The sequence below is a fragment of the Gopherus evgoodei genome, chromosome 10 (assembly GCF_007399415.2).
Source record: "Gopherus evgoodei ecotype Sinaloan lineage chromosome 10, rGopEvg1_v1.p, whole genome shotgun sequence".
Taxonomy (NCBI): domain Eukaryota; kingdom Metazoa; phylum Chordata; order Testudines; family Testudinidae; genus Gopherus; species Gopherus evgoodei.
In genome coordinates this window covers 69,360,110-69,380,934 of record NC_044331.1, presented here as the reverse complement: position 1 = coordinate 69,380,934, position 20,825 = coordinate 69,360,110, and the positions used below count along the sequence as shown (strand labels likewise).

At 44.3% G+C, this 20,825-nt stretch overlaps 1 protein-coding gene across 1 annotated transcript in view; it reads left to right on the top strand.

The window, feature by feature from the left end:
• The first annotated feature begins 380 nt into the window (after positions 1-380).
• PDILT (protein disulfide isomerase like, testis expressed) overlaps positions 381-20,825 on the top strand; it is a 33,675-nt gene continuing 13,230 nt past the window's right edge. The window contains exons 1-4 of the mRNA XM_030577768.1: positions 381-588; positions 13,893-14,099; positions 17,493-17,626; positions 20,480-20,617. Coding sequence (XP_030433628.1) covers positions 390-588; positions 13,893-14,099; positions 17,493-17,626; positions 20,480-20,617 — 678 coding nt within the window. The 5' untranslated portion in view covers positions 381-389. The remainder of the gene's footprint in view (positions 589-13,892; positions 14,100-17,492; positions 17,627-20,479; positions 20,618-20,825) is intronic.

The window sequence follows — 20,825 nt, the reverse complement described above, 5'->3', positions numbered from 1 at the left end:
TAAAGTTAATAACATAGCTGATGTTCTTAATTATAGGTACATTATTAATTCAGCTCACATTTCTATAACCAAGCTCTATTCAGTATTTCCTCTCTCCCTCTCCAGATATTGTTCTCATTGATTATAATGCTCACGAGAACCTTGCCCCCTTACCTGTCCAGGAATTGGTTTTCCAAGCATTGCTAAAAAGTGATCATATCAGTTAACAGCTCTGACTTTCCTGTACAGGAGCAAGGTTGGCTCCACTCATGGCAGACTTTGTTATCAATGTTATCATGTGGGAATTAGCCACTTGGTCTGCTGATAAGGTAAGGGTCATTTTCACAGCAAACATTCAGCTCGTAGTCCCTTTTTCTCACTTTGTGCCTGTGAAGTGCAGTAGGTGCAGCATGAAGACGCTCTGGCTTTCATTCCTCATTTTACCATTTCTCTCGAGTCTTGGAGCAGAGGATGGCATAGGCCCAAAAGAAACAAAGCCAAAGAAAGCCAGACTCCCCAAAATCAAAGAGGAGAACAACATTCTAGTGCTGAAAAAGAGCAACTTTGACAGAGCACTGAAGGAAACTAAGTATCTGCTGGTGGAGTTCTGTAAGTATGAATGAAGGCAGCGCACTATATTGGTGGCTCCACAACTAGGGTGACCAGACAGCAAATGTGAAAAATCAGGATGGGGGTTGGGGGGTAACAGGAGCCTATATAAGAAAAAGATCCCAAAATCGGGACTGTCCCTATAAAATGGGGACATCTGGTCACCCTATCCACAACTAATAGTCACGGGCATTTAAGATATGTTTGCTTTATTGTTACCTTGTCCTCCACCAGCTCCCTTTTGTTTGTTTTGTCCATAAGCATTTTTTGTCGAAACTTAGACTGTAACCTCTTTGGTAGAGGGGCTGTATTTTAACATGTGTTTGTACAGTGCCTGTCTAATGGGGCCCTGATGCCTTAGGTGCTACAATAGTATAACAATAGGGACAGTGATACTGAGATGGGATGTAAGAGCTTCAGGCTGCATATTGCACAATGTTGACTGAATGTCCTCAATTTCCATTGTCTTGGTCTAATTTTCCAAGGATTTATTTTGCAGCAATTGTGTATGCAAACCCTTTATGTGCACAAAATGAGAGGCCACTTCTATGACCCTGACTGATTTTATCTGCTGCTCCCTTAATCTTATTACATTCTCTTCACTTCTTTAGTTTCTTGTGCAAGGTTCATGGCAAGTGGGAGCTCCTCTTTTATAAGTCTTCAGGCTTTTGGGAATGGTTCTTTGCAACAGTTGGGTGTGAGACTCTATTTATCTTAGGTTGCAAGAGCTGACATTAATATTTGCTTAGATGGGGATCATTGTTATGGGCATGGCCTGTGGCTTTTATTTTTGTATCCTATGTGCTGCAGTCTCATGGGGGAAAATAAGAGACATATAGTGAATGGCTTACAGTATTAGTCAGTGTGTCTGTTTGGGTGATGCCTTTCGATAGCTGAGAAGATAAAAAACAAAACCATCACAATCATATGTAAGTTAAAATAGAAATAAAATCTACACAGAGTGGACCCCGCTCTACTCCATGTATTTTGAGATAGTGTTCAATGACACAGTTTGCCATTGCTTTAGGATTACTGTGATACACTAGGAAGCCATAGCGGGCTCCTATAGCTAAAGTAAATTTTTCCCATGATGGCCGTGTACAGCCACAATTAACTCCTACTCAGTGCCTCAGTATAAAGCTTTTCGCTGCTTTTTTTCTTTAAAAACTGAACTGCTGTAAATGACTCAGACTGTATCCAAGTGTTAACAAAATCCTTCAGTCTCCATTTGTGGAATCTCAGAGAATCAGTCAAGGGTGCTTCAGAAAATAAGGGCCAATTTCTGGGAGAGAGCAGAAAACCCAGATGAATAAACCCCAGATACAGGAAAAAAATGCTCTAGTGCAGGGGTGGACAAACTATGTCCTGCGGGCTGGATCCAGCCCTTCAGGGCTTTGGATCAGGCCGCGGGACTGCCCCCCAGGGGCCGCGCGCCACTCTCAGAAGTGGCCAGTATCACGTCCCTGTGGCCCCCAGGTGGGGGGCAGAGGGCTCCGTGCGTTCCCCTTGCCTACAAGCACCGCCCTGTGCAGCTCCCATTGGCTGAGAATGGGGAACTGCAGCCAATGGGAGCTTCGGGGGAGATACCTGGAGGCACGGCAAGGGCAGCACAAGTGGAGCCCTTCGCCTCCCCTCTTTCAGGGCCTCCAGTGCTTCCTGGAGTGGCACAGGGCTGGGAACAGGTCAGGCATGCAGGGAGCCTGCCCTGGCCCTAGTGCTCACTGCTTTAGGTAAGCGGTGCTGCAACTTCCTGCCCTTGGCCCTCTGCCCGTATCTTGGACCCCTCCTGTACCCCAACTCCCTGCCCTGAGCCACCTCTCGTACACCCCACACCCCTCCTGCACCCTAACCCCCTGCCCTGAGCTCCAGGCTGCATCCCAACCCCTGTGCATCCCAGCCCCCTGCCCTGAGCCCCCTCGTACGCCCCACGCCACTCCTGCACCCTAACCCCTGCCCTGAGCTCCAGGCTGCATCCCAACCCCTGTGCATCCCAATCCCCTGCCCTGAGCCCCCTCGCACGCCCCACGCCACTCCTGCACCCTAACCCCCTGCCCTGAGCTCCAGGCTGCATCCCAACTCCTGTGCATCCCAACCCCCTGCCTTGAGTCCCCTGCCACACCCTGCACTCCTCCTGCACCCCAACCCCCTGCCCTGAGCCCCTTCCTGCAGTCTGCACCACTCCTGCACCCCTGCCCTGAGCCCCCTCCTGCACTCCTCCTGCACCTCAACCTCCTTCCCTGAGCCCCCTCATATACCCTGCACCCCTACTCTGCCCCAATCCCTTGCCCTGAGCCCCTTCCTGCACCCTGCACCCCCTCCCACACGCCACACTCCCTCCCGCACCCCAACGCCCTGCCCCAGCCCTGAATACAATTTCCCCACCTAGATGTGGCCCTTGGCCCAAAAAAGTTTGCCCACCCCTGCCCTAGTTTCACACGACTGAGGGAGAAAATCTTCAGCCCCAACATACAGCACCAGAGGTGATGCATGGGGAGGACGGACACATGGGGTCATGTGTCCCTCCGCCCCCCCCCCTTCAGATTTCTGCCAGGTTGGGTTTTTTTGGGTTTTTTGGCAGGGAGTGGGTTCAAAATACACCCTTCACACACACACAACAGTTATGTGTTGCCTCTGCTTTAATCACCCACAGAAGCTGGCTTTTCAACAGAAGTTGGTCCAATAAAAGAGATTACCTTGTCTCTCCAGTCTCCAATTCAGGAAGATATTTTACTGCAGAATATCGTGGCAAATATGATGATAAAACAATGATCATGTGGTTTTGTTTTGAAATACCCTCAAAGCAATTGCTTTCAGCCTTTTTTCCAGATGCCATCTTCTTTAAGGGCTCAGTCTTGCACAGGGCTGCTCACTCTGTTCTGATCCAGCAAATCATTTGAGACACACTGAACTTCTAAGTAGGGACTAGCTCCATTGACTTCAGGCACATTAAGCCCACACTTAGTGTGTTGGTGGATCAGGACAGGTTGCTCAGTATATGTTGCAGGATTGAGCCCCAAGTGCACAGAGACTTAATACTGCACAGTAGCTCAATAGGCTATATGGAGAGGAGGCAGGTGTAACTGAAGAAATGAGGGAATCCTATATATGTCTTATATAGATATGAGAGCGCACTACAGCCAGAAGATAATGCAAACTTCCAGGCAGAGCCAGTTCTGCCAAATAAGCAGAAAGGGAGGTTGCTTGAGGCAGGAAAATGTTTTGTGACAGGTTTATTATAGACTAAGCGCTATGGGTGACGCAGAGTTTTTAGTCTGCCTAGGACAGCGAAAGCCCCAAAGCTGGCTCTGTTCCTAGGGCTTAACCTTGGGCTGCTGCTCTATCGACTGTACCATACTTGGAGTGCTCAGTAAACAGACAGTTTGCAGAATAGGTTCAGCCAGTCAGAGTTTTTAAATCTAATTCAGCCTTAATTTGGGGGTGTCATTAGAGAGGGGCCCCAATTAAAAGCCCAGAATGCAACATTCTGAACTTGGCGATGGGATGTTTGAAATCAAACCAGAATCCAAATTTTATCGAAGGCTCCCAGCTTTACAACGAGTTGAACTAAAGCACCAGACCCAAGTGCCTGTGGACTTTGGAGTGTTTGTAGCCAAACGTTCATTATTATTTGTATTACAGTAGCAGGTAGGGGCCTCAGCTGAACTCAGGGCTCAATTGCACTAGGCACTGCACACACACACATGCACATGCACAGGCACACACACACAGGATAAGAAACATTCTCTGAGGAGATTTCAATCTATATATAGAGAAGTCAGACAAGGAGTGGGAGAAAGGAAGACTTATTATTAGAGTGGAGTGAAATTTTTCACCTGAAACGTTTTTTCTGGCCAAAGAAAATGAGGATCTGATGACAGTGAAACATTTCAATAATTTGTGTCACTTTTGCCAAATTGTTCTGGTTGAAAAAAAACAAACAAAAGCAAAAATCTGAAAAAATCAATAGTGTTTTGTTTCAAACGTTTTTGAAGCAAAACATTTTGATTTTTCTATTTGAAACAACTTTTCATTTAAAAGAAATCCTTTAATGTTATTAAACAACAAATCAGAAAGATTCAAAACGGTCAGTATCAAAATGAAAATTTTAGTTCAACCAGAAACAATTTTTTTCCAAATTTTTGATTCACCAAACAGTCTGTAAAATTTCATTGTCAGTTTGACCCAAAACGAGGGTTTTTTAAAATTTTTTTGCACAGCTCTAATTGTTATCACCATTTCACAAATGAGAAACAGAGACAGAGAGATGAAGCGACTTGCCCCAGGTCACACAGGGAGCTTGTGGGACAACCAGGAATTAATCTTAGACCTCCTGAGTCAGCAAAGGATCATCCTTCATTTCTTGGGCCCATCTCTGATTGGGGAAGGATGGAGAGAGAATGAGACAGAACACAAAATGCTGCAAAAAGTTTGGGTTCTTTGGCTTTGGTCCATTACCGACTGGTGTTTGAGCTGCAAACTCTGCAAACCGAGCTGTGAATACAAGGTCCACATGTGGGATTAATTCAGGCCTACCCCTTATTAATCCTCCCCAACCCTTTCCCCACTGCATCTCATTACATACTTACCAGCCCCACAGTATTCAGCAGGATAGTCCTGTTTTAGTGCTTCCCCTCCAGAGACTGCCCAAACCTTCTGGTGTCAGTCAGCTCAGCACAATGTCAAGGGCACATTTTTTCTGAAAGTTTGCAAAAAAGAAAAGCCACTGACTTCTGTCTGGCAGCACTGGGCCAGTCAAATGTTCAGTGCAAAGCAAACAGGGCAAAGTCCCAGTATCACGTGAAGGGAGGACCCAGAAATCTATCTCCTTTCTGTCCTCTTCACTAGCTCATTCTCTGTAATAGGTTGTGCTCTGCAGTAAGAAAATGAGAGAGGCAATATTGAGAGGATACAGGGAGCAGAAATTCAAATTTCTCTTTCATTTTTGCAAAAGAGTGGAGTTAATCATAACTAGGAAATGCAGTTTGGAAATAATGTCATGGCACTCAAATTTGCCACCACCTTCTTTCCTGTATTTCAGGGGAGGCTAGTAGTGGACCCGACATGGCTGTTTTAGCCACATACCATTTGTGTACTCTGTGTGTGACCTCAGGTGGCACTGACTGACCCCACCCGAATGGTCTGACTGCTATGGCAAAATATGGAAGTCAATGCCATTTGGGTACCTAAGTTCTTTAGGCTGCTCTGAAAACACTAGTCTTACTCCTTAAGGCCAAGGTTCCTGAAAATGGTCACAAATTGTTCTGTACCATATGCAAGCCCTGGGGGAGCAGGCCAAGGGACACATACATTTAGCAATGTAAAATAGGTACCATGATGCTCTAATACCCCTTTGCAGCTTCCCAGGACCATGAAAACTGCCCCCTGGCTGTGGCTTGGAGGGGGCTGCAGTGGAGGCTGCGCACCCCTGTCCCGCAGCTGTGGCCAGCTCCATAGTGGGGACTGTGTGTCCCCCGTGGCTGTGCCCCCCTGCTGCAGCTGGGGCTGTGCCCCCTGCCATGGTGGGGAGCTCAGCCTGTCAGTCCCCCCCACCTCCCATGGGACTCCATTCCTCCCCCTTACATAGCCCTGCCCCCTGCTTATTTTTAGTAAAGTCACGGACAATTCATGGACTCCATGAATTTTTGTTTATTGCCCATGACCTGTTCATGACTTTTACTAAAAATAACCATGACAAAATCTTAGCCTTAACAATGACCTACATGGTCATATTTTAATCATATAATGTCACAGTTATATTATCCCAATTTAGTACAGAAACTGGCCCAAGAGATATATGGGCCACATTTTGCAGACAGGCCAGTCCTCGCTTACAGACAGACCTCCAACCTGAAGCAAATACTCACCAACAATTACACACCATACAACAAAACCACCAACCCAGGAACCCAACTCTGCTACAAACTCCAGTGCCAACTCTGTCCACATATTTATTCAAGAGACACCATCATAGGACCTAACCACAGCAGCCACACCATTCAGGGCTCGTTCACCTGCACATCTACCAATGTGAGATATGCCACCATGTGCCAGCAATGCCCCTCTGCCATGTACATGGCCAAACCAGACAGTCTCTACGCAAAAGAATAAATGGACACAAATCTGACATCAGGAATCATAACATTCAAAAACCAGTAGGAGAACACTTCAATCCCTCCGGTCACTCTAACAGACTTCAAACTGGCAATTCTTCAACAAAAAAACTTCAAAAACAGACTCCAACGTGAAGCTGCAGAACTGGAATTAATTTGCAAACAAGATACCATCAGATTAGGCCTGAATAAAGACTAGGAGTGGTTCGGTCATTACAAAATCTAAACTTAATTTCCCCAATATTAATTTCTCCCTACTATTACTCATACCTTCTTGTCAATTGTCTTTAATGGGCCTCTCTCTTACCACTTCAAAAGTTACTTTTCCTCTCTTGGTTTCCTGCAGTTAATTGATTTATCTTGTTAGACTGACCTAACACTTGGTAAAGCACCCCCATCCGTTCATGTATTTATACCTGCTCCTGTATTTTTTACTTCATACATCTGATGAAATGGGTTCTAGCCCAGGAAAGCTTATGCCCAAATAAATTTGTTAGCCTCTAAGGTGCCACAAGGACTCCTCATTTGTTTTTTTGCTTGTTTTTTTAAAGTCAGGGGGAGTTTTCTCATTGATCTCAGTGTCAGAAGGATCAGGCTTTAAACGACTTGCTCAAGTTCATAAGAAAGTTTGCAGCAGAGACAGGACTGAAACAAAGCACTTCTGATTTCCAGGCCCCCTCAAGAGTTTTCTACAGGGAAAATTATATGTCTGCGGAGAAACGGAATAAGCAGCCTACACACCGAAAGATGCAGAGCTGGCCTGCTGAGATTCTGGCTAGGAAATCAGTACTTAGCCTGACAGCAGGCAGGCTCACTGCTACTACAGTAATTGCCAGGACCATCAATAAAGACTGCAGAGTGAAACTGGAGGCAGATGACAGTTAGGTAAAGATGGAGACAACTGCTGTGCTTCCATGTAGACTCATTTGAAGGATGCTGTAGGACCGTTAAATACACTATTTTTGTATTGGCTAATCTCATCCCTAATGATCACATTTCAATATATTTTAGTCTAATAAGTTGCATTCTTAAAAAAAAAAAATCAGTGGCTTATTCGTGATGGCTCTGTGTTTAAGAAGGCTGGCCTGATGGGACTCAAGAGCTCTCAATTCCAATCCCCAATTCCATTGTAAGCTTTCTATGTGACTTGGGTATGATATTCTTTGCCTTAGAGTCCCATCTGTAAAATGGGTCAATAGTATTTCTCCCTCTTACCATTTGTCCATCTTATTTATTCAGTATATAAACTCTTCAGGGCAGGGCCTATGTCTCACTACGTGTTTGTACAGCACCTTGCACAATGGGTCTTCATCACAGTTGGGCCCTTTAGGTGCTCCTGGAATACAAATGTATAACTAATAGGGGCAAGCGAAAATCCAACTTTTAAACAGTTTGATTCAAAATCAGTTTCCCTCTCAATTCATCAGGTTTTACTTTCATGCCATCTGCAATGTCATAAGCATCCTATTTCTCCAGTTGAGTCTGCCCAGGAAAACAACATTGACAAGACTTGAATTTATAATGTAGAAAAGCCAGAATTAAATACTTTTAAAAAAAATAACAACCAAAAATGTTCAGGCTTTTTCCGTACATTGGAAAGAAGCAAAACCAGGCAAAACACAACAAACAAGCAACCACCCCGCAAACTGCGTGTGTGTGTGTGATTTGCTCTAACGATGGGGATATTTCAGAAATCTTCGTGTTCTTACTGTAGCTCCTAAAGCGACAGAAACTTTGGAAATCAGCTGAACGGGTAAGAAGAGTGACCACTGTCCTTCTTTGCAGGCACTTTCCTCCCACAAAGAAATGATTCATAACATTACATAAGCATGTGAAAGGTTCCCTTGGTAAAAATAAGCAATTTAAAAGTCACTCATTGATGCTTGATTTTTACTGAAAGTCAGAAAGAATGAGACTAGCGACATGAAAAGAGAACAGCAGGAAAATAATGAGAATAGCAAGAGGAAAAGAGATTCTTTTAACAATTGTACCTTTATGTCCTATTGTTTCCTCTTCCTGTACCTGAACTAAGCAACCTGAATTGTCTTCAGCTGCCGGATATTTTATTTCTGCTGTGCTCATCCTCAATTTGTCACAATCCACTTGTACTGATAAAGGGTTGTGTTTTAGATTCAGGTCCTGTGGTGCAGCTTTGTCACGGTTCGTCCCTCAGCGGGGCTGTGGAGTATCCCACCGCCTCACTCTAGTTCGCCGGCTCTGTGGTCGTGGGGAATAACGCACACTTGGTTAGGGGCTCAGGCCCTTGGAGCGGGGGCTGAGCCAATAGTTAAATGACGACCCGGGCCCTGGGTCAGGGCCAGGCAGCAAGCAAACAGTCAAGGACTCAGGCCTTTAGGCAGGGACTGAGTCAATAGTTCAAATAGTAGCCCAGGCCCTGGGTCAGGGCGGGGCAGCAAACAGTCTGGGACTCAGGCCCTTAGGCAGGGGCTGAGTCAGCAGTTCAATAGCAGGAGGTCCAAGCCTCTGCAGGCCAGGGAGAAGGGGGAGTGGGTGGCAGGGGGGAGGCAGGCCCTCTCACTCCACTGCGTCCCAGCCCGGGGCCCTAGCAACGGTGGGGAGTCTCTGCTGTCAGTGGGGATCCTGGACACAACACACTGACATAGGTTCAGGCAGTGCTGCAGCCAGACTGGGGTCAGCTGCCCCGGGCTACTTCCACACTCCCCCTCGTAGGTTACCTGGGTCATGCTAGCATCCTCGGCGGTCTCGAGCACCATCGGTTCCTCGGGGTACTCAGCAAAGGGCAGGTTCGGCTCCTCCTCGGGGTAGCTGGCACGGGGCAGGCTCGGCTCCTCCTTGGCGTAATTAGGAAGGGGCAGGCTCGACCAGTCCTCCTCGGGGTAGCGAGCGCGGGGTAGGCTCAGCCAGTCCTCCTCAGGGTAGCACGCGCGGGGTAGGCTCGGCCAGTCCTCCTTGGGGTAGCAAGCGCAGGGTAGGCTCGGCTGGCCGGGTGCGAGCTCAGGCCAGCTGCGGGCTGCAGCTGTCTCCCAAGAGGGAGCTCGATCACGGATGTCTGGTCTCTGTAGCGGCTGGTTCTCCACTGAGCTCTGCAGGTGAGCTTTTATACTTCTGGGTCTGCGCCATGACCTCTGAGGGGCGGGCGCAGGACCTAGTGGCTCCGCCCATGTGGTGTTAGGGGAGGTTCGTCCCTCAGCAGGGCTGTGGGGTATCCCACCGCCTCGCTACAGGTCCATTTTAGAAAGATCATCAGAAGAACTCACAAACCAGTGATGAGACTGGGTGAGTGGGAATTTAGTGATGATTGCAGGAGACAAGTCAGTAAAAGTCAGTCCTTTAAAATCCCAAAATACTGTTTTTTAAAATAAAGTGTTCACATTTAGCTGAAGACCACCCCCTGCCAAATAAAATCTAATGATTGGTCTGATGACATTTTAAGGGTCATTCGTTTTCTGACAGTTGTGTTTGATTCAATAAGTTGATAAACAATAGAGATGGTATTTGTAGTGTAATTACCAGTCTTGTCACCCCAACCAGAAGTTTTTCAATGGTGACCTTTGCCAACCCTGTCTTAAGCTCTATGCCAACAGACTGGCCGTCCAACTGCATCTGCCCCTGTGTTCTGCACATGTCCTAATCCCATGGATGCTGGAATCTGTGTAGTTGTTCTACACTACAGTTTATGTAGGCAGAATTTATGTCTCTCAGGGGTGTGAATAAACCACCCCTGAGCGACATAGTTATATGGACATAAGCGCCGGTGTGCACAGTGCTACGTCAGTGGGAGAGTATCAAAAATTTGGTTAAAAGTTAAATTTAAAAGCATTTTCTTCCTTAATTTAAGCATTAAAGCCTCAATTCAGCAAAGAATTTAAGCATGTGCTTTTGTTGAGGTCAATGGGACTACCCACATGCCTAATACTTGCTACTGTATTGCTTTCCTGCTTCTTTTTCCAATAGCGCCTTATTAAGCTAGACTAATACATTCATACAGGAAATTCTAATAACCCAGTGTAGCTACACAGTAACTGCACCACACTGCTCAGAAGACACTATTCCTAAAGTTATTACATACCAGGATTCTTAGATTATTACATAGCAGCTCCATGTCTACCATAGCCTGTGTTACAAAACATTTTTTCTCTGTGCCTATTTTAAAGCATAACCTACCTGTGCTTGGCAAATATTGCCTCATATGTTCTAACATTTTTTATACTTTGGATGTGCCATTTATGTACATGGTAGGTCAGATTTTCTATCAAATACCCTTATTTACAATAGTTTACAGCTGGAATATAACAAATGTGCTTGGATTGGCACTCTATATACAAAGTTTAATCTGGAGGGCAAATACTTTACAAAAGTTGTGTGGGGGAGGGGAGAGGGAAGGTTGGTAGGACCATTTTTATAGCTGGCAAAGAGAGAGCAACTAAAGTTAGAACTTTCTGATAGATTTTATCCTCCTGTAAAACCAAAATTGCTTTATTTGATGAAACTGTAACTTTACAGGTAATTAGATCACAGTTTGATCCACTGATGCTTTTAGTCCGATTTATTTTATGTAGAGAAGTCCCTTCCATCTAGAAAGTTCTGTGGCATTCGCCACCATGGTATCCCCACTAACTTATTTGCACCTGGAGCAGCCGCTCTGATGGATGGGCTTGTAACAGCTTCTGAATCTCTGAGTTAAAAATAGTTTACATGAGAAACAAGTTAGTAGACTCTAACAGGTTAATATTTTGAGAAAATAAAATTGTAAGTCAGTATTTTTAACAAAAGCCATAAACCTGGGTTGGGCAAACTACGGCCTGAGGGCCGAATTCGGCCTGCCAGCCATTTTAATCCAGCCAGCCAACTCCCAACTGGGAGTGGGATCTGTGGCTTGCCCCGCTCTGGCAGTCCAGCCAGGGAGCAGGGTCGGGTGCCACTCCATTCAGCTCGCAGAAGCAGCAGCAGGGCCCCCCTCCGACTCCTATGCATAGAGGCAGCCAGGGGCTCCGCTCCGCATGCTGCCCCTGCCCCAAGCGCAGCTCCATCAGCTCTAATTGGCTGGGAACTGCAGCCAATGGGAACTGCAGGGGCAGTGCCTGTAGACAGGGCAGCGTGCAGAGCCGCCTGGCCATGCTTCCATGTAGGAGCTGGAGAGGGGCATGCCGCTGCTTCCAGGAGCCGCTTGAGGTAAGAGCTGCCCAGAGCCTGCACCCCTGAGCCTCTCCCCGTGCCCCAACCCCCTGCCCCAGCCATGATTCCTCTCCTACCCTCTGAACCCCTTGGTCCCAAAATCATCATCCCCAGCCCTACCCCAGAGCCTGCACCCCCAGCTGGTGCCTTCACTCCCTCCCACACCCCAACCCCACTTTTGTGAGCATTTATGGCCCACCATCCAATTTCTATTCCCAGATGTGGCCCTAGGGCCAAAAAGTTTGCCCACCCCTGCCATAAACTCACTGGGTGAAAACCTGACCTACTGAAGTCAATGGCGAAGCTTTCATTGATTTTGGTGAAGCCAAGATGTCACCCAATATTTTCTGTTACAACTCAGAAGGAGCCAGCACTGTTGACCTGTCTGATTCCTACACTTCTAGGAGGTCTTATAAACTCACTTAGAAAACTATTGTTAAAAAGAAGAATGAAATCAGCCCATGCACACCCCCAACAAAGCACATTCCAGACTGACCCCAGAAAGAAGGTAGGTAGTATCACACTCATTTTACACTTGGGAGAACCAAGTTACACAAAAATTAATGGCCTGATGCATCTCCCATTTGCACCAACAGAAACTCCAACTTACTTTGGTGAGACGTAAGCATATGTTTAAAGTTAAGTACATACTTTAATATTTTGCTGAATGACATGACTAAGGTAACACAGGCATGTTGGTGGGATTTAAATCCAGGAGTACCAGCACTGCCTTTCCTGAGCTCCATTAGATCACATAAAAACAAGTAACCAGACCCTCAGCTGATAAACTGCTTTGTGCCATTGATTCCAAAGCTTTCTTATCTGAGTCCTTACTGCACTGAATCCGTACAGGTCAAATAAATAATAATAAAAAGAGGTTGCTAGGTATTACTATTCATGATCCTGATTGCACTGGTTGGATGGAAGAATGATTTATGGTGGGGACTCAGAATGACGACGATGATGATGAATCATGCGGGGAAATGTAACTGATCACTGAGCTAGATTAAACGTTTTATCTGCCATTCATTTATGAGAGCTCTAATGAAAATGATCACTCACTTTCTGGTACTATTATATATGGCAGTGTCTTGATTAGGAAAATTGTAAAGACGTGTATTTATTTCCAGTTCTATGGTAGTACAAAAGACATTAGATTAAAAAAATAGTCATGCCGTTGGATTTACAATTTGGTTTATAAATAAGACAGACTATCTGTCCCTGTTTGAAAGGTATATTGATAAAACTAAAATGTTTCTGTCAGGGATTGAAAGGAAATCAGTATTTCAAGTTTTCACTCCCCTCTTTAGGTTAAATAGTAAAGCAAGCCAAATGAGGTGATAACATATCTCAGTTTTATCAGTAGAACGTTAAACTAACTTGCTTTTAAAAGTCCTTTCCACAAGTTGCAAAACTGGAGAACTCTTAGCATTTATCCAACACATACCTCTGAGTTCATAGCAGCTGGATACAAGCAATTCATTTCTTGTCCCCTTCTCCATAATAACCCAACATACACCTGCAGACTGCTGACTAGAACTCGCTTCCCACAGCTCCGACACACATAAATTGTGTTATAAAAACCTGTGTTGTTGGGAGCTGTTGGGTACTCAACAGCTTTGAAAGTTAGCTGACTTAAGTGACTTTATATGAATTAAATCACCCTACCCTTAGGCTCCCATTTTAAAAAATCTGACCAGAATATTCAATCACAGATGACTCCATTTTGTTCCCGCCCCCTCCAAAAATTAGCCCTCCCATTAGAGCTTTTAAATGACATTTCTTGCTACACATTGCACAGGTACAAACACAAAAATACATATAAATATGCAGAGATTGATCATTCATAATGAACAAAAGAGATCAAAAAGGTCTCTCCTGTTTTAGGCTCATTGGATGGGATAGGTTCCCATTGTCTTGTGTCTCATCAACAGCCCTGTTTATCCCTTGAAAATACTGCCTGACTTAATGGCTTTGAGTTTGAGATTTAACACTCATGACTACATGATTGGTTTTCTCTTTGTTGATCCCTTTCAGACATTTCTTTATCTGGACCATCTCAGATTCTGGCTGAAGAATTTGCGAAAGCTGCGGGGCAACTTAAAAAAGAAGCTCCTGGTATCAGATTTGGCAAAGTTGATATCACGGACCAAAAAGATCTGAAAAAAGAATTTAACATTCAAGAGTTTCCAACTGTGAAGTTCTTTGTGGATGGGGATAGGAAAAATCCTATAGATTGCAAAGGTAAACTGTTGTTTGGATTGATGGAAGGGCATAATATCCATTGTATTACAGATGGAAAAGACTTAGTACATTGTTGACTGGACAGAATATCATGCTCAGCAAGAGAATGTATTAGATAGTAAAGGGATTCTGCCCTTGATATCATATGTATATTTAGCTAGATATGCAGGCATATCTATGTGTACCAGTGTGCATTTAATAAAGACAAACTAGGATTTGAACGTGTCTTCCAAAGTTAGGATTTAAATGCTCTTCTCCGACCAGCAATGCAGATAGCAGCCAAATTCTCTGCTGGCAAAACTCCATTGACTACAGTGAACTACCATGCATGCCCATTGACTACAATAAGCCTGAATACAATGGAGCTATACTTGCAGAGAATTTGGCGCAATTATTTTTTATTTTGCATTTGTACCACCCATAGGATTCCTAGTACAGATTCCATGCACAGTATGAGGACAGCATAAATAGCAGAGGTCTGCACTGTGGTTTGGAGAGGACTGTTTTAACAACAACCTTGTCTGTTTTGAACTGAATGTGTGTGTGTGTTTATCTATCTATCTATCTATCTATCTATCTATCTATCTATCTATCTATCTATCTATCTAGAGAGAGAGAGAGAGATGTATATATAGTTATAGTTATATGAGCCTATAACCTCAGAAGGAATTTTGAAGCTGGCAAATTACCCACCAGAGGGTGCTCACATAAAGCCCAATAATGCAATGGAATCATTTTAAAGATTGCATGTAAAGTACATTAAGATATATTAAACAGACTATAGCATTTGGCCTGTGCATTCCCTAGTTCAGAATATGCACAATTCCTGGACATCCAGACTTGATTAGAGCTTTTGCTTCATTAAAAATAGATACAAATAATATTCTTTTTACCTACCTCTCTCTCTAATTGTGCACACTGGTTAAACTGTTTTCTTGCAGCTCAGAGGTAAGTAGCCTGGGCAGGGACATGTTTTTGGAGTCTGAAGAGAAGTAGATGGGCCACGATTATGTAAAAACAGGAGCCTAAACTTTGGCTCCTAAACCCACTTTTAGGTATGTGAATAAGTGGCCCAGATTTTCAGAGCTGCTGAGCCCCCTCTCGCTCCCACAAACTTCAGTGGAGCTGCTGTGTTCTCAGTACTTTTATTCCTTCTTGTGCATCAACAGAATTATTTTATGGGTTCCAGTCGTTACACCTGTATAAACAGGAGGGCCTGCACAAGTGTCACCAAAGGCATGATTTGCCAACTGAACTTTTATTAGTGGTAGTGATGCATGAGAATGAAAGAATCCAGCCTGGGTCTTTGGTTGAGTCTGTAGGGCTGGCAAGAAACCACCTTTTAGCTTGCAAACTCATTTTGATGTGTATGTTACTGAGAGACAGTGAACAGGGAGCCTGACGATGCCAGAACAGAGCTGCCCTTTCAGCCTTACCTATAAATGAACTACAAAGAGTTAATATATTTAGCCTCTTGTGAAAGTGGGCAGTGATGTAAAAAAGAATTCACAAATTAGCTAGAGCACACAACTCCAAGTTACTAACTGGTTGACTAGCAAGTCATTTATTTACAATGATGAGCGAGCATAGTACTGAAAAATCGAACTATTGCTCTCACTGATAGGTTATAGCTGTTTGAAGTATTAAGAGTGGCCTGATGTGGATGTGCTATAGTTATCCAGTGAGTTATTTATCAGAGGAAATGTTTAACCCTTAAATACAAAACAAAAGCCTTTGGGCTGGCACTGACAGATGAAGTTTAAAACAAGAAAGTCCATTGAAATATTTGATGAAAGAGGGATTTTTTTTAAATGGTCATCACGACAGCTGATAAACAGAGCCAAATCCTAGTCTTAATGAATTCAATGAGCCATTTACTTCAGTGAGACCAGGATTTGGCCCAAACATACTAAGTACAAGGCCATTTCAGGCAAACCAAGACAATGATTAATCCAAAAACAGATTTGCTGAGGTCTGTATGGCTGATGTAACAGATTAGCTATAAGAGCTTGGATCTGCATGCAGACAGTGTTCAAATGCCATGCAGTCACTAGATTCTGTTCTGTCACCTTACGTTTCAGACTTGTGTTCTTCAGGACAAATGTAAGCCTGCCATGCTTTTAAAAATTATTATTTGGAATAAGATGCAGTGAGTGCTGCAGCAAAATGTCTGAGTGGCAATCAACTGAACAGGCCTTCCCTGCATTTTATTCTTGTTAAACTGACAAGACGCACAGTTTCAGGGTCTGAATGTTTGATCAAATGTTTTAATATGTAGCATGACTACACCATAGCACAGTACATACAGGCTGGCACTATATCAGTGCTCTTTTTCATATACAATTCTGAGTCACTCCTTGCTGGACCCCTCTGTGTACATCTGTGCCTCTTCTTAACGAAGGTTATATTTAGAGTGACCAGACAGCAAATGTGAAAAATTGGGACAGGGGGTGGGGAGGTAATAGGATCCTATATACAAAAAAAGACCCCAAAATCAGGACAGTCCCTATAAAATCGGGACATCTGGTCACCCTAGTTATACTGAAAAAGATAAAAGGGCATTCTTTTAGGCTGGGACTTTCAGCCTTTAGGAGTCATGTTTCTAAACTTTTTTTTCCAAACATGAGGGATAGAAACTTTATTTTTAAATAAAAGTGGAGATTCTTGACCAAAGAAGCTGGGGCTTTAAGGGGAAAAAAACATCATATATCATAAGATTTGTGATAAAATTGTGAGAGTTGGCAATATTGAGTCCAGTAGCTAAAAGCTGGGAGCATTGAGAATTAAAGGTCTTGACCATTTGGGCCTCAATTCTTACCTGTAAACCAAAAAAGCTGAGCTCTAACATTGAAGAACCATTTTAATATGCCTCAGCACCTATTCTATCTCTTCTGCTGTGCAAGAGGTACAAATCTAACACCTACTTTAGCTCAATAGATATCTCAACAAACTGTGGAATTGCTCTGAAGTCATGTCAGGTTAAACCACAGGTTGGTATTTCTGTATAGCTCATGGGTGCTGTACAGTCACACATGAATCTTTGTGCTCCATGCTTTCCTACTTGTCTGAGAGCCCTGGCCTCAAAACACCCATAAAATCTGTGACTGAACAGGCAATTGGCAACATGCCCAATTGTTGTTTGTAGAGAACCCAGAAAGTACAATGACGACCACATACACTGAACCTGTTCAAGTGATTGGGATCTGGATTTGAATTTCAATGCTTAAGTCCACCTTTAATTATCCAATGGCCAAGAGTTCAGGGGTGCATGCAGTTCAAATGAACTTAGACTCAACAACCTTGTGCACTTCTTGTCATCTTGGTTGTTCAGAAAACTGATGTCTTTTTGTAATTCTCTTTGACAGTCCTTTTAATTTTTAACTTGTTCCAAAGGAGTAAGAGAGGCTTCTGCATTTATTACCTGGGTGAGAAGACAAATAGGACCCAGCACTGTAGTTATCAACAGCACTGATCAAGCTGAAGCTATCATCAACTCTGAAGATTTGGCAGTGATTGGCTTTTTTAAGGTAACTCAATGGAAAGTCAAAGGCCTTTTTGCCTATGACCAGGACCCACATTTTTTGCCATCGTCCCCGAGGACCATATTTCCAAAGATGCCTAAAGTTGGCCTCAGAAATTAGGCCTACCGTTTGCTAGGTTTTTTGTTTTTACCACCATGCATTTACTCCTGTATAAATGTTTACACTTGCAAATACTTGGGTTTATGTAGGGCTAGATTGTAGCTGTAAAGCCTCACTCACGTGGTATTTTCTCTCCTTGAGGTCTTCAGCCTCAGCAAGAGTGCCTGATGGTAGTCCTGGAGCAATGCTGGGTCAGTCCATGCCAAAGTAGCTCTTGTTATGCCCTTGGAGAGTGCTCCCTGCTGAACATCCCAGCACTACTGACTGGTATAGAACAGGGCAATAGACTTGCCATCATTCCACCCCCTTCTCTTTCTTCTTTGGAGAAGTTTATGGCATTGTTGGCACTACCCATGAATAGGCCTGGTGCTCCTCTGGGGCCAGGCTTGTGACTGCACCCAAACAGGACTAGGCACACTCTAATCTCAGTTAGAGAATCAGCCATCTAATTAACTGATTTTCACACAAAGATCTGAGTTCTTGCACTTGTAAAACCATAGACATGAACAATTATGGGCTCAGTTTTTGAGGCACCAGTGAAAAATTGACCCTTATCATTTAGCTTTGCTGAAAACCAGCAAATATAATCTATTGCACTGGGATACATTTTTAGTTGAACAGCTTCCTTTAAAGGAGGGAAATGTCTCAGCGTGTTTGGAATCAGATTACTGTAAAGTTGTCACAAACTGCAGATTTGAGCTGCTGACAGCTGGAAAATCTGCTATCACGATTTCCTAGTTCAGAATTAATAAAATATTGTACAGCACATGGGCCAAATCCTGCACTCTTTACTTAGGCAAACTGCCATTGTTCCAAGGACTGAAGAAAGACTGAAGGATTTAGAGATGAAAAATATTAAGCATTACGCGCCATTGCAAAGTAAATATTCAGTGTGATTCTGTAAAAGTTGCGGTGGTATGCAATCTAAAGCCAGTAGAACAGTATTGAATTTTCTTACTTTTTCATGGTACCCTCTGTACCTTTAATATAATTAAATCTGTATTCATATTATTTCTAACTAATCAGGTATTTATTCTTCTGTCTATCCAGGTATTTTGAACTCACCTATCACGATGGTGTCTGAGCACATTCTTAATCTTATCAAGTCTAAAGTGGTATTACTATAATGTGCTCTAATCAGGAGCGCTGCCAGCTTTTTTGGTGCCCCAGGCAGTGGAAGATCCCATCCCTGACATGGCGCCCCCGACAGAGGCAGTGGATGGTCCCATGCCCAAAATGCCGCCGATGACCAGGGCGGCTGCCACCCCACAAATGTTAGTGCCCTAGGCAACCGCCTAGGTTGCCTAATGGATTGCACAGCCCTGGCTCTAATGCAGTGGTTCTCAAACTAGGGCCGCCGCTTGTTCAGGAAAACCCCTGTGGGGCGGGCTGGCTTGTTTACCTGGCCATGGTTTGCCGCTCCAGGCCAATGGGGGCTGCAGGAAGCAGCGCGGGCTGAGGGACGTGTTGGCTGCCCTTCCTGCAGCCCCCATTGGCCTGGAGTGACAAACCATGGCCAGTGGGAGCTGTGATCGGCCGAACTTGTGGATGTGGCAGGTAAACAAACTGGCCCAGCCTGCCAGGGGCTTTCCCTGAACAAGCGGCGGCCCTAGTTTGAGAACCACCACTCAAATGTATGCTCCAACTTCTATTGATAGGGCAATTGTTGGGGCAATTGAAGTATTGTATGTTGGTGCCATAGCACCTTAGGGGGAAGAGGCAAGGTATGCACTGAAAACAATGGGCCAGTTGTGAAAATGCTCATCCCAACCAGAATTTTGCTCCACCAGTAGTCCCACTGAAATTATTAATGAACTAAGGTGCAACTCAAAAAAAGACTCACTATCCGGCCCAGTATAATAGTGTTACTGGACTGAGTTGATAGTTAGTGCCTGCAGACTTCTTTGACTGGAATTTGTGAATTCATTTGGAGAATGAAATGGCTATAGATTATCATCAGCATGCACTAGGACATGTCAGAAATACAGCAGGTGGAAGCCAATAGACTAAAGCACTGTCAAAAGAAATAAAGAGCCGGATCTAGCCTTCTATTAGTCACAGATTGCTCACCAAACACGACTGCCAGAATGTGTCAGAAGATCTCAGCATATGAATTACTATTCATTTAGCATGAAATAATTGTCTAATTAAATGGAAACTGCAGGAACTGTTGCCTTTCATCATTGTTATTTACTATTAATTGCAGGCTTACAGCACGCTGTCTATTCTACAGACTTAGGAGACAAGGTTTCTTCCTTGAAGAACCTCCTATCTAAGCATCAGATATAGTAAAACAATTCAGACATGTCAATAGGTAGGTCCTCAATCAAGTAGAGATCCTTTCTTTCTGATCTACTGCATAGACAGGACTCTCTTTAGTGACTCTCACTGTTCCTGTGTGGAAGGGGTGAAGAAGTGGTGTCAGGATCTCGTGCTGCCATGACTCTTTTTCCTCTTGGACAGCCCCTCTCAAAGCCAGGACTTGCCTGGGGCAATGGTGGAGCAGAAGAATAGGCACGATAGGCACTAAGATCAGGGAATGCCATATCAGCCCCACACCAGCCCAGCAGACACTATCTGGAAAAGGTCATGCAGCCAGTCCTGCTAGTTTGGGTGTTTACTCCCTCACCTAAATCTCAGAGACCTGCATGAGGTCAGCCTCAGTCTGCTCCTAACTCCCATTCATGCCAGCACCATACAGGGTGCTGGTGATTATAAATCACTGCTTTTGTTCTACAGGAACTTCACGGTGGAGCAGTGGAAGTTTTCTATGAGACTGCAAGAGACGTGCCAGAGCTGCCTTTCGGGGTGACAGCCAGCGGGGAGGTTTTTGTGAGCTATGGTATCCGAGAGAACACCATTGCTGTGTTCAAGAAGGTGTGCACGATGGAAACCTGGGGCCTGCATTCTGGCTTCTGAAGCCATATTTAGTCACCTAAAGAAAAGTGGCTCAATTTTCAAATTCACTGAGCACGTACAACTTGTGTTGGACTGATGGACTGTAGTGGATGCTCAGCATTTCTGTAGCACGTCACTTTTGGTGGTGGGATCTTTTTCCTTTCCCCCAAATGGCACTGGGAAGAAG